Below are 13,148 nucleotides of genomic sequence, written 5' to 3'. Positions count from 1 at the left end.
CGCTGAACATTGTAAGACATAAGGGTCAGTTGTTGGAAGATGGTAGTCCCAAGCTGCTCATTTCCACCTCTCCTGGAATGTTGTACCTGCTGGTGTTAAACTATTGTACACAGCGTAGCCAGATGATATCTGCTGACAGCTTACGAGTATATGAGCAACAGCAAATACAGGGTTATGATTTAGAATATCACAAAGAGTAGTTTTACATAACAGAGAGAGGAAGGGAGTGTGATTATGGCTACACTGAGCCTTATAGCCAAGGGGATCCACAGTCTCTTGTTTGATTACAGTCTGACTGTGAAACAAGGCGTATTAAAAGAATTATTACTCAGACATCACAACGGTCCCCCGTCACTCCCTGACACATGCCTTTGAGGAGATTTATTTCACATAGGGCTGAATCTTCAGTCTCTGTGTGCCTGTGTTTCTCTGATCTGCGTGTATGTGGGACATTTCATTGTACACAGCTGTATTAATGCACACTTGCTTATATGTGCGACCTTTTGGATGGGTGTTTGTGAGCAGGTGTGTATGAGCACCCCTGAAATAGACGCCCTCCTGTGCGCATGCCATGGTGTTAAATATCAGTCTGCTTGGCACACTTAGAGTTAATGCTTGAAATTTGAGGCACGTACAGTACAGAGAGAGCTGCAAAAGGAAAGAAGGAGGCTGTAGTCTGGCAGCTGCTCTGGCTGTTCTGTATACTTTGGTGTCATTTTGTGTGTGAGGATGCATATGAATGCGTACATGTGTTTAAAAGTGAGTCTGTCCTCGCGTGTGGATGTGTGGGAGTGCACTCTGCCTGCTTGATTGTGCCCGTATGAATCAGTGCATTTGTACTGTGGGAAAGAGAAATATTGGCGACAGCAGTAAATAACATAATCCAGCTATTAGGTTTTGTTCCCTTAGACATGGACTTACACTGTACACACCCTCACAAGGACATGACTCATGGGAAATTACATGAATTTTCACTCAGCTTTCCTCATATTTACTGCTGATGCACAAGCAATCATAAGCTGTGTTCCCCTCCACAGCTACAAATGTGTTGCCGAGTGAAAGACGTGTAATCCAATTTCCTTTGTGTATTATTGTTATTATTGGTACATATCAAAATGCATCAAAAACATATTATAAATCAACACACTGTTTCATACTCACGAACAGCTACATTTCCATATGAACTTTGATGCAAGACAGCATCCAGAGAGGACTGAGTGAGATGCATGAAACAGATATATCTGCGGCATCATTAGCATTAGAAATAATTTACACTATTTTTTTTTCACATTTCAGCACTTTATGTCAATTAACCTACGCTCTATGGTGAATGACTTGAAAGCAGATGGGTTATTCATTTATTTTCCACCTAGCAGATTCTCTTGGTCCCCACACAAAGGCCCCCTTCTGATGACAGAAACAGGCTTTGAATTGTTTGATTCCTTTGACTTGTTAACTTTTGCTATACCTCTTCCATGAGATGGTGATTACCACCCAGAAGCCACGTTTAACCAAAGAAAGACATGATTCTTTTGCCTTAGCACAAAAAAGTCTCTCACAAAAACTGGAACACAGAGGTAAATCTCTTAAGCAGCCTTCCTTCACATAATCATGAGATTATTCCATGATAGAGGAGGGGATAGGGGAGGAGATGAGTGAGATCTTATATTTCTTTAATGTTTTATGTGGCAAATTAGCTGAAACAAATGCTAAATGCATGTTCCCGCACCCATTTTTTACTTGCTTCGCAAGATAAACAGCACCTGATAGTGTGTATGAAACATTACCCTGATGAACAGCCATGCGGTGCCTACTAAAAGTGAAGCCATTAAGCATAATATGAAAGACACACATGCTGTCGGTTTTCATTTGTCACCGCAGCATGACTACTGAGTCTTGGAAAAGTCTCATCTGGGCTGTGTGTGTCTGCGTGCGAGTGTTGTGTGTATGTTCCTGAGGGCTTGCATGTATGCATATGCTCTGACAACACTTGACAAGCTGTGCTCCTCTCCTGGATTCCCACCTCATTGTCTATCATCAATCCCAGACCTATAACCCCAGTAGTAATAACACAACTACTGACATACATTCAAGTACAACAGTGTGTGGGCGTCGAATCACACAACAAGGTTATGAATAAGTCTGTCCCGGCTATTGGCAGTGCTTTAGAGAATATCAATCCATGCGCTCACACGCTCTGACAGCTAATTGAAGGTTCCCCTTGGGCTGAGTGCAGCAGAGATGTAATAATCAAGGACCCTGTCCTGGTTTTGCAATATAGCCCAAACGTGGGATTTGCTTTTGTCACAGTCAGAGGCATATTATACATGGAAGGTATTCAGTTTTGTCACACACATGTTGCCTCGGTGGAAAACAGAAATATTTAGTCCATATTATCAATCAGAAAAGGTATGTGAAAGGCTGCTGCAGCACTGACAACAGATCAATACCAATCCCTCACAGTCTCTACTTATAAACTTATCCATTTAGACATCTCTATGACAAAGTGACTGCCCAGGAGGAGTGTCCATTTTAATACCTGTGGGTTAATTCCTCCCAGCTTTTACTGGATTAAATTAAACCACGCTATGGTATAAACATGAAAAGCTCACTGTGTTGCTGGCAGGATTACAGGCTGATGCCTTATGTATACAGGAACAGCAGTGGTCAGAGAAGCTGCACTGTTTATGCACAAATCTCTCAGGAAGTATAGTCTTCATTCACATTTTCACACAGGAAAGAGGATTAGTTTGCACCATAAACATGGAATGAACCCTCCCAACAGGATTCTTTTAGCCTTTTTACTTATGTCCTTTCATAATGTCTCCATTAATGAAGTTCTTTCATGTAGAGCAATTTCTATGGCAATACTAGCACGGCTTTTCTGTCTTGTGCAGTGTAGACACTGGCTCGGCAAATCCAGCCCACACCCCCTTCCCCAAAGCCAAAGCCATCCAGTTTGCTATGGGGCAATCCTGAGGACAGCCAAACCCATTAGTTCTGGCCTTGTATTAACGGAGTCTAACATTTATTACCCCCACAGTTTCACCGCAGATAGCAGGTGGCAGCAACAACAAAAAAAAGAAAAATTTCAGAGATTTAATTGTACACGTTGTAACCAAAGCATGAATGAGCCATGACGGCAGCCTTTCTGAGTGAGCGGTGTAGACAAGGTGCAGTTGTTAGCTGACATGCTCAAGGAATGTACTTGGATTACAGCAGATGCCTCTTTGATTTATAGACTGTAGATGCGAGCCTTTTAGCTAAACCATGTTGCCGAACAGAGATTCGTTTTATTTCTGCCTAGATTGTGAACTCCCCACCTACGGAGACTAGGATTTTATCAGTGTGACACTTTGGAAATGAGAAACCTATAAAGGGCCCCACAGTTTCTTGGGAATCCTCTGGAAGTTTGCCATGCAACCCTGACCCAAATGTTTAAAAAGAAACAAGCATTTCCTTTAGGTAGAGCTGTAACATGACATGCTGTAGTGTGTAAATTTGCATTGCAGTGTCTTTAGTGACTATTGCTTTCAGCTTTGTGAGTCCTCTCAGTGAATCATGACAAAAAGGTTATAGTAATAAAAGGGTATTGGTGCAGAATAGAAAGTAACATTTCTCCCAGCCAGCTAAATGCTAGTGCTGAAAGGACACTAAGCACAGGTTGTCTCTCAACTGCGGTGACAGGCCGTTCAGCTGAGAATTTCACTGTGTTGAGTAAAAGGACACAGAGAGGGGAGGAGGGACGAGGCTGAGGTGCAGCCAGCCAGCCAAATCTGCCTTCAGCTAAGTGTCAAAACAGCCATTCAGCTGTGTACACCTTCATGTCACCTGCTTGTGTGTGTAGTTCTGTAGCCCCCACCAGGTGGGAGCACACAGTCTTCTCCTCTGGTCAACAAAGCCTAATACGCCACAGGTAGCAGCCAGCCACAAAGGTGATATCCCTTCAGCTCAACTGTCCCGAAGCCAATCAGGCACACCTTGCGGCCTGTAGGGTGATAGTAGCATTGGTGTGTGTTTTTTGCGGGGTACAAGGTTAGCCAGAGCTATTATCCAATGGAGGCAATAGATATGGAGGTGTTGCCATCCGGGGTCTGGCGGCTTCTCCTCCAAGGCCTCCACAAGACAGAAACTACCTACTGTGTGTGTGCATCTGTTTTCCACCATCCCCCTCTCTCTGCTGCTCATCCCGCCTCTGACTCACTGTCGCATCGTGTCTTTGATGTTTTCACAGGCAGTTGTACTACTGAGAGCGGCTGCGCTCGGCTCGAGCAATGCAACAGCCCCACTTCACAGCCTCTGCAGGCTCTATAAGCAGCGTGATGGAGGAAATCAAAGCACTCAAATGCAGCTAGATTCAGTATGCACGCTGCATTCCAATAAGAGCTGCTTTGATTAATAGAACTTTTTATATAAATGTTATTTTTAGATTCATGCAAAAAACCATTTTTCGAGGTGTTTGGGGGTGATGCTTTCTTTTTGCACTTGGTGCTGTGGAGCAGATTTATATCACATAGTTAGTGTTTATCAACATTTCATCTGTGGAACTCCCTTATGTTCGACTTTTATGAAATGTAATTACAGTGCTACTCACACTTCTCTTGTGTATCACATGAAAAATGTCTTCATAGCTTTTCCTTAGTGGGTCATGCTAAATGTAAGAAGTGCACTATTTTCTCCTTTCCCAGGACTGAAACATATTGTTTTTGCCTGGGGCACTGCGTGAGTTACTGCACACCTGCTTTATCAGAGTATGAGTTGTTGGAAGAAACAACTGTAAAATGAATGTTCAGGCACCACGGACATGCATACTGGTTCCGTGTTGCTCTAGTGAAATTTAATCAGCCATGCCACAAAATCTCCCAGGCAAGAATGATTGTCAGACAAGAGGATGTTGCTGTAATTATTGTCTTGTTCGCTGCAGACTGAGCACATTGGATAAGCCGTAGTCAACGGGAAGGCAAATATGCTAGTTGCACAAAGCACTTAGCAGCAATTTACACAACAGGATACTTGGATGTATAAGCATTACAGTGTTGAACATGTTGAGAAAAAATAAAGTTACTCACAGGGGGTATTGTTAAGGTTTAGTGGTACATGAGGGCATCTGCCCACCGGAAGGTCAAGATTTGAATACCTGCCAAATTCTTATAAAATAATTGATATAATCCACATTATGCGTCCCTGTGGTGCCATACTAATGAGCAGACCTTCCGCTGCAACTGCAGGTCAAACTAATATTTGGTTTTTATTTTTATCCATAGCACTGCATCATGTTTTATACACTGATAACTATATGTCCCAGCAAAGGAAAAAAAAAAACAACCTCTCATATAAGCGATGTTGAATGTTTTTCCCCAATGGGCTGCTCACCATCACATACTGTAATAGTGCTCCACCCAAACATGATGCCTCTCTCTCTTCACAGCTCCACCACCACTGTCAGAAGTCACCACGTCCCCTCAGCCTCAGAGAACTACGACTATCACCACAACAACCACAGTGCACCGGGGTGTGGCCAACACTACCACCACAACAGGGCTCAAGGAGGGCAGCAGGGGAATGCCAAAGCCGCCTCCTGTGATTCCACAGACTACTTCCCCTCCAACCCTTGAGTCCTACCCTCTAACTGAGCGCTTCTGTGAGGCCACTGAGAAAAGAGACATAACATGGCCTCAGACTCAGAGGGGCATGCTCGTGGAGAGACCTTGCCCCAGGGGAACACGAGGTAAACAGGGCTCCCTCTCGCCTCAGTGCTGTGTGTTTGCCGCTTTCAGTATGACCTGAAGCATCCCGAGAGAATATCACTGACTCCATTGATCACCGTTATACTCGTGCATACAAGCATTTTTGTATTCATGAAGCGCACCAGTTTTAGCGGGTGCACAGGGAGTTAGTGAAGACGGTGTATAATGGTGTTAGGATTCAGCTGTGTCATTCCAGGTCGAAGCATGATTAAGCAGTCTGTGCTGCAGAGGAGCGGGCTCAGCTGTTTCTCATGGAGCTTGCGTGGAAACGCGCATCCCTCATTTGACAGTGTGTGAAATTGTGTTAGTGTCCAGAGGTCGTCGTGTACAAGCCAATTAGGACAGCAAAACTGTACCGCTTTTTTAGCAAAAAACAGGCACAACTAGCAGCTGAAAATATCTTCAGAGAAATGTTTTTCATTAACAAAAATTATTGACTTGTCCTTTGACAGAATTTGAACAGGTTTTACCAGAATAACAATGTGAAAAGACAAAATACCTGTCAGGGCTTTTAGAGACTTTGTATTTGCATAAAATGTATGAACTTGCATGTTTGTAAATATGTTGTTTGTGTGCAGAGTCTTTTTTGTCTCTGTCCTTGTCCTTTGTTGCCCTGTGAAGGACTTTCATGGGACTTGATTGAACCTGACTGTTCTGTTTTTGTTTTCCCTGTCAGGCACTGCCTCTTATTTATGTGTCCTTTCCACTGGGGCCTGGAACCCGAAGGGCCCTGATCTCAGCAACTGTACCTCCCACTGGGTCAACCAAGTCGCCCAGAAGGTTTGTAGGAGCTCTGCCTCACTGTTTTTCTTCTAAGTGAAATGTGTTTCTTAAAAACATTGGGGTAGACAAAATAATGGAAACACATCCTTGTAAAGGACTTTACCACTGACGTGACATAATCACAGTTACAAAAGTGGCAGAAAATCTGGGTCAGATTAGCTTGAAAGCAGTATTTGTCAGCTGTAAGGGTGGAAATGACTTTGATATGTATGTCTTCAGAAAACAACAAAAAACTGCAAAGGCTGCAAAGACTAGCATCTGTATTGTGCAGGTGCATCAGTCAAAAGAAATGCAAAATTATGACAGACAAACGGCATCAAAAAACTGATGGTGAATAGAGCAGATAACATACGATGCACAAACTAATAGTACTGACAGTATGCATCTAATGAAATTACTCCCGACATGTATTTATTATGACCCAACTTTGTAGTGATGGTTACATTATCATTATGTTCATTCATAATGATAATGACAGTTTTCTCTGTGTAACATGTGCCATAGATTTCTTAGCAGACAGAGCAAACCACATGCTGTGTACTGGTTTTCTAACTTACTGGACAATAAAAAAACATTGCCAACATGGCAGCTTTTCCTATGTGAAGACAACAATAAACCCCCTTTCCATAATTGGCATTTCATGGAATTATTCAAGCGTGATTTGACGTTAGAAACAGAGGTGTGAAGAACTCTCCAAATCTGTCTTCTTGCATTCCTGTGAACATTACTCACTCTCTCCCCCCGCAGATCCGAAGCGGTGAAAATGCAGCTAACTTGGCCAACGAGTTAGCCAAACACACTAAAGGACCCATCTTTGCCGGGGACGTCAGCTCCTCGGTGCGCCTGATGGAGCAGCTGGTGGACATCCTGGATGCTCAGCTGCAGGAGCTCAGACCCAGCGAGAAGGATTCCGCAGGGCGGAGCTTCAACAAGGTAACCGCATTCACTAGGAAAAAAAAATCCTGGAGAAGAATGTGCTACTGTATATTTACTCCCATTCTCATCAGTTTTCTTTTGTTGAATCATTCTACAAAGTTTACGTGGCTCAGGGGCTTTACTGATAAGTTAATACCTTCTTGGTGGACAAATTCAGAATGTTATTTTGTTCCCCAAAATAATGCAGTAATACAGTTTGTAGTTATTGTTGTTTGGCATGTAGGGTTGGTCTCTTACTTTTTTTTAAGTCAAAGCTGTGAGACAAAACAAAGCCAGTACTTAACATTTCCATTTAAATTCTGCATTCATGTCCGTATTGTACATTTGCAGTAATGGCCATAATTTGTCTCTGCTAACCACAATACTTATGGTGTCAGGAGGGTTTCAGAAGAAAATATAGGATATCATAAAGATGAACCAAAGCACTTCTACTCCTCAACCTTCAGGTAAGCAGGTCAGAGGTACATTAGAGAGTGCGCCAGGTGGTGGGGACAGGCTGGGCCGAGCTGAGTTTGTACATCCAGCGCTCAGTGAGGACTTTGTTTCTACAAATCCTTTACTCACGCTCATGAACCTGTGCAAATTATGTCTCTCGATTTTTTTCATCTGTTCTTTTTCCTATTTTTTTTCTTAAAAAAGCTTCAAAAGCGAGAAAGGACATGCAGGGCATATATGAAGGTACTGGAGCAATGCTTCTGCGGGCTCTGCTTGTTGCCGCCCCCTCTTCTGTTCCTGTGCTAGTGTATATGCCCCAGCCAAAGTTCAGCAGCATGTACCCTCTGCACTGTCATGTACTCCCTCCACTCTGTGCTTCCTGCTTTTTTTTTGAGTAATTGCCCTACACACAGACACAAAGTGCTTTCTAAGTCAAAGAGAAGTTTCTAGATGGCTGCTTTTCATGGATGTGTATATGTACCGTTGTCTTTTTCGCCTCTGTGCGTTGACAGCGTTGGTGTATTTTGTGTTTTTTCCATGTATGTTTTCTTAGTGTTCACTCGAGATTGCACGCCTGGATGTATAACACCACAACTCAAAAAAAACGCTGTGTCCCTTACATCCTCCTCATTTATTCATTTGCTGAAGAATTTGCTCCTTTATTATAATTTGTCTTATCAGAGCTCCCTTTTGTATAAAATGAATATTGGATCAAACACAGTTCCGTTGTGATTTATTCACATTGGGTTTTTTTTTTTTTTCAAGGACCATCACCTGACCTTTCATCCCATTAAGTAAAAATTGTGGCTCTTGTTTCACAAGGACACAGGTTTTAGGTCATAGAAGTCATTTGTTTAATAAATTAAAGGTGCAAGTCTTTAGCTCTGTCTGGTTAATAGGGTTAGTCAGGTCAAAAGATTTTTTTTTTCTGTTTCATAGAACGCTCTCGCGTTCGGCTCACATATCAAAGTATTTTGGCCATATATATCACTCTGCCATTAGGGAGATCAGCGTCCTCCACCTGCCACCAAAGTCACCCCCCTTCTCAATCCAGATCTCTCCTCTGGGAGGGTATTAAAATGGATCGAGCTAATTAGCCAGTCGATGGCTGTGTGCAGAAAAGAGGGAAAGGGAAAAAAAAAAACACATGTATGAAGTCACCCTTCTTCCCCCAGAAATGTCACATCATCTTGCTTTTTAATGTCACAGCATGTAGATTTGAAGTCAGGGGCGTTAGGGAGGTTGTGTCGATTTAAATGACAGCATTAATTTGACTAACGACGGCGTTGAGAGGATCTGGGACACAGATCGTTGAGTCAGCGGTATCTGATATATGCCTTACTTGACGCAACATCGCATTAGCCGCACCCACCCTTTTCCACCAGACGTCACTGGCATTGATTACCCGATTAGACGCATTGATTTGATTATTTCCTGAAGAAAACCCAGTGTCGTCTGGATCCCACGCCTAATTTATCCACAAGCTGCTCAGGTGGCGGAAAGAAAGAAATTGTTTGCATGAAGGATGTAGCCCAGTAACAAAAGATTTAACATTATATATTCTATTTGTACACATTTCATTGTCCCTTTTAGTGCTTTTTGCAGGGTGACTTAATGATTGTACAGTAAATTTTGCATATTTGAGTGCAAGTTGACAGCAGCTCCATTAAAGAAAATTAAAGTTTCTACATGCCAAAGACTTGACTGTTTTAATTGAGGACAGCCTTTGGTCCTTTGGCTTTCATCAGGCCATCTCTTAATATCCTGCTATCGGACAGACCTCATAGGCTCAATACACTGTGACCCCAAGTGTCTGCCCTGATGCAGCGTCCTTGAAAAAGAAATTTAATCTGCACCATCTCCAATAATGCTCCTGTTCATCTCTCCCTCTGCAGTTTCTCCTTCATCAATACAGTTTTTGAAATGATCTTATCCAGTAAATGTCTTTTTTTTTTGTTCATCATATACACAATAAAAATAAACATCCTTTTAGCTTGATTATTTCTTTCTCATCACGTTCATTTGAACCCTGACAGATGAGATGCTTCAGCGCAGCATTTCATTGATTTCATTTCAGTGTCTGTGTGTAACAGCTTATTCTCACAAACAAATTCACTTTTTTTTCTGAGTTACTGAAGTATCTTTGTTTTTGTTTGTGTGTCTATTTGTTTGCTTGACGTGCATCTGGACACAGGCCATTGTGGACACGGTGGATAACCTTCTGCGACCAGAGGCGTTGAAGTCTTGGCAAGACATGAACAGCACAGAGCAAACGCACGCGGCCACCATGTTACTAGATACTTTGGAGGAAGGGGCCTTTGTCCTCGCTGACAACCTCATGGAACCAGCCTTCGTCAAAGTTCCTGCAGACAATATAAGTAAGTAAAGCAAAGTTTGTGGTGAGCAAATGACACGCGTGCTCGATTGATGCAAGCTCAGTTAATTTGATTGCTTTCAATTCATTGAAAGAGTAACTCTTGTGATAGGAAAGCAAGACCGCCACATAAAAAAAGGACTTTGTTTTCATAAGCATTTAAACCTCGGGGGAACAGAAAAACAACGCATATTAGGTTTAACGAGTCGCTTACTGACAAAGTGATGAATATCAGACAATTAAATAGACTGGATTCTCTGATTGCACACGCTTAGTTTATAAATGTATGCAGCTAGACCTTGTAACTCTATACATTAATGTGAACATTAGCCTGCTGTGGAGTCAGAAAAAATACATTGTTTATCCACAGCCTCCTCTTCTCTCCCTCATTTTTTCAGCTGTTAGACCAAATAAGGAAGTCTTTTACTTAGAGGTTTTTTTCTCTCAGCACTGCTTTATTCATATTAGTAGGAGTTTCACTGGGGCAAACTGATTGCTTTGTGATTAAGGTTTTCATTGTGTAAACACAAAAATTTTGTGTTTGAACTGTTGATGTGCTGACGTTGAAGTGTAGCCTTCAGTATGTTTCAGTGCTTCGTTTTTTATGCCCTTGAATCTTAGTTAAATAGTGTGTAAAGACCACTGTCTCGTTCTCTTTTCCGTCACCTCTCTTCTCTAACCCATCCCCTGCCTCTCTGCACCTGGCAGTCCTCGACGTGTATGTACTCAGCACAGATGGCCAGGTTCAGGATTTTAAATTTCCACAATCCAGCAAGGGTGGTGTTTCTATTCAACTATCGGCCAACACTGTCAAGCTCAACAGTCGAAATGGTAAGCTCTTTTAAAGATGGCAAAAAAAAACATGCTAACTCTAGTAGCTCAAAGATCAGTGCTTGCTCACTGTCTGAGATGTCTATGAAATGTATGTATTGGTTTGAATTTTGCTTCTGTTCTTTTTTGTGTGTGAAAAGTTGAGGAATCTCTCTCTGTTATTCTTAGAACATAGCAAAATTTTAAGAAATCCCAAGCCCTGTGATTTTGACCAAAAAACCCAACATCTAAATGCTTTCTGCATATCTCACTGCTTTTTTTTTTTCATTGCTGCACATCCTTGATTTTTTTTTTCTCATCCCCTCATGTCTGTCTACATCTTTGTTCACTCTGCAGGAGTTGCCAAGCTGGTTTTTGTGCTCTACAAAAACTTGGGCCAGTTTCTCAGTACTGAAAATGCCACCATCAAGATGGCCAACGAAGCTTATGGCCGCAACGTGTCGGTGGCTGTCAACTCTGATGTCATTGCTGCTTCAATCAACAAAGAGTCCAGCCGTGTATTCATTAATGATCCCGTGATTTTTACCCTGGAGCACATTGATGTGAGTGTCCCTGCCACAATGATTGGAGAGGTCATATTAAAAAAACTCCAGGAGGGAGCATCCAGAGTAGACAGAGATCTGCAATTTGAATTGTAAATGTCTGCCTAGGTCAGTCGGCAGTTTATTTAAGTCATTGAACATCAAATTAAAGGAGTCTTTAGAACCTAAGTGAATTCTTAATGAAAACTAATTCTTTAATCAACATTGGGATATAAATGATACCCATTTTCTTTTATAGTGGGGGAAATTAACTCCTAGATTAGCTGTACAATCTAGGATGAAATTACTGGAGCGCCAATTATCTTTAGTCTTTTAAAGTTGTCACTAGAGTTCCCACGGGGCCTCGCGTGGCTTCATTTTTCATCAGAGAAATTGTGTAATTCCAAAGACATGCCGTCAAACAATTATGCTTCTCTGTTATTAAGGCCTCATATACCCCACCCATGCTTCGGTTGATTCGGCAAGCATGCACCAAATGAGATACAACATATGAATTGCTTCATAAGAGCTGTGAAGTGAAAAATCCTCATCCATATCAGTGCAGAAAAATACTTTGTATGAGTAGGGGGTAAATGGCCTCTGTGTTCTACATGTACTTCAATTCAGACAGTCAATTATTTGGACACTTAACCATATCTCTTGTTATCTGCAGATGGAGCACTACTTCAACTCCAATTGCTCCTTCTGGAATTACTCTGAGAGGAGTATGATGGGATACTGGTCCACCCAAGGCTGCAAACTCCTGGACTCCAATAAGACGCATACCACCTGCTCCTGTAGCCACCTCACCAACTTTGCCATCCTCATGGCGCACCATGAAATCTCAGTAAGTCATGTCTTTTCTTTTTTTAAATCCTTCCAACTCACAGTAGTATTTAAGACTTCTGTATCACACACAAACCCAAAGAAATTCTTATTTCTGTGTTTAGATAGCAATTTTACAAAATTACTATAATCACTGTGAGGTTCAAAGAGAACAGCCAAGTACACTATTGTTGCAGTGTGTGTCTTCACCTTATTCCCTACATCACCTAACAGCTTTGCTGTGTAGTCCGGTGTGAAAAAAGGGATGCAGCTTAGTTGTTTCTTCCGTTTTGTAAAAGGTCCTACAGTAAAGTTTACAGTTTATTGAAATCTAAAGACTTAAGGTAACTCACTGCTTCAGTGTCATCCAACACATGGCTCCCAGAAATGAAGTGGTCTACTTGTGACCCTTCATCACAGGTTATAACTGTTGTTTGATTTGAAGGATGTTTACAGGCCTGAAGAGGTATCCAGGATTTTACGAAAACTGTTAGAAGAAGTTAGCATTATATACACTTTGGGATCCATTGGGGAGCATCCGACTAGAGCGTGGATAAAGCTGCCTAAGATTATGTTGCAATATGGATGAAATAAGTCATCAAATGTTTTTTGCCCAAACATTTTAAGCTACCAGGAAAATTTCTTGCCAGTATTATGTTCTCTAAAGCTGAGTGCTTAGTACTTCTGAAAAGGTCG

The 13,148-nt window shown here is 41.9% G+C and overlaps 1 protein-coding gene across 26 annotated transcripts in view; it reads left to right on the top strand.

Annotated features, from left to right (window-relative positions):
* adgrl2a (adhesion G protein-coupled receptor L2a) overlaps nt 1–13,148 on the top strand; it is a 91,089-nt gene that overhangs the window by 62,582 nt on the left and 15,359 nt on the right. For 19 of the 26 annotated variants that reach the window (XM_020596693.1, XM_020596698.1, XM_020596694.1 and 16 more), the window contains 8 exons: nt 5,429–5,728; nt 6,424–6,527; nt 7,278–7,463; nt 8,106–8,144; nt 10,096–10,279; nt 10,984–11,106; nt 11,443–11,648; nt 12,301–12,474. In XM_020596693.1, coding sequence (XP_020452349.1) covers nt 5,429–5,728; nt 6,424–6,527; nt 7,278–7,463; nt 8,106–8,144; nt 10,096–10,279; nt 10,984–11,106; nt 11,443–11,648; nt 12,301–12,474 — 1,316 coding nt within the window. The remainder of the gene's footprint in view (nt 1–5,428; nt 5,729–6,423; nt 6,528–7,277; nt 7,464–8,105; nt 8,145–10,095; nt 10,280–10,983; nt 11,107–11,442; nt 11,649–12,300; nt 12,475–13,148) is intronic. The other 7 variants (XM_020596706.1, XM_020596699.1, XM_020596695.1 and 4 more) reach the window with 1 other exon arrangement.

This window comes from Monopterus albus, unplaced genomic scaffold (genome assembly GCF_001952655.1).
Source record: "Monopterus albus unplaced genomic scaffold, M_albus_1.0 scaffold31.1, whole genome shotgun sequence".
In the NCBI taxonomy this organism is placed as follows: Eukaryota; Metazoa; Chordata; class Actinopteri; order Synbranchiformes; family Synbranchidae; genus Monopterus; species Monopterus albus.
This window is presented reverse-complemented; position numbering and strand designations above follow the sequence as displayed.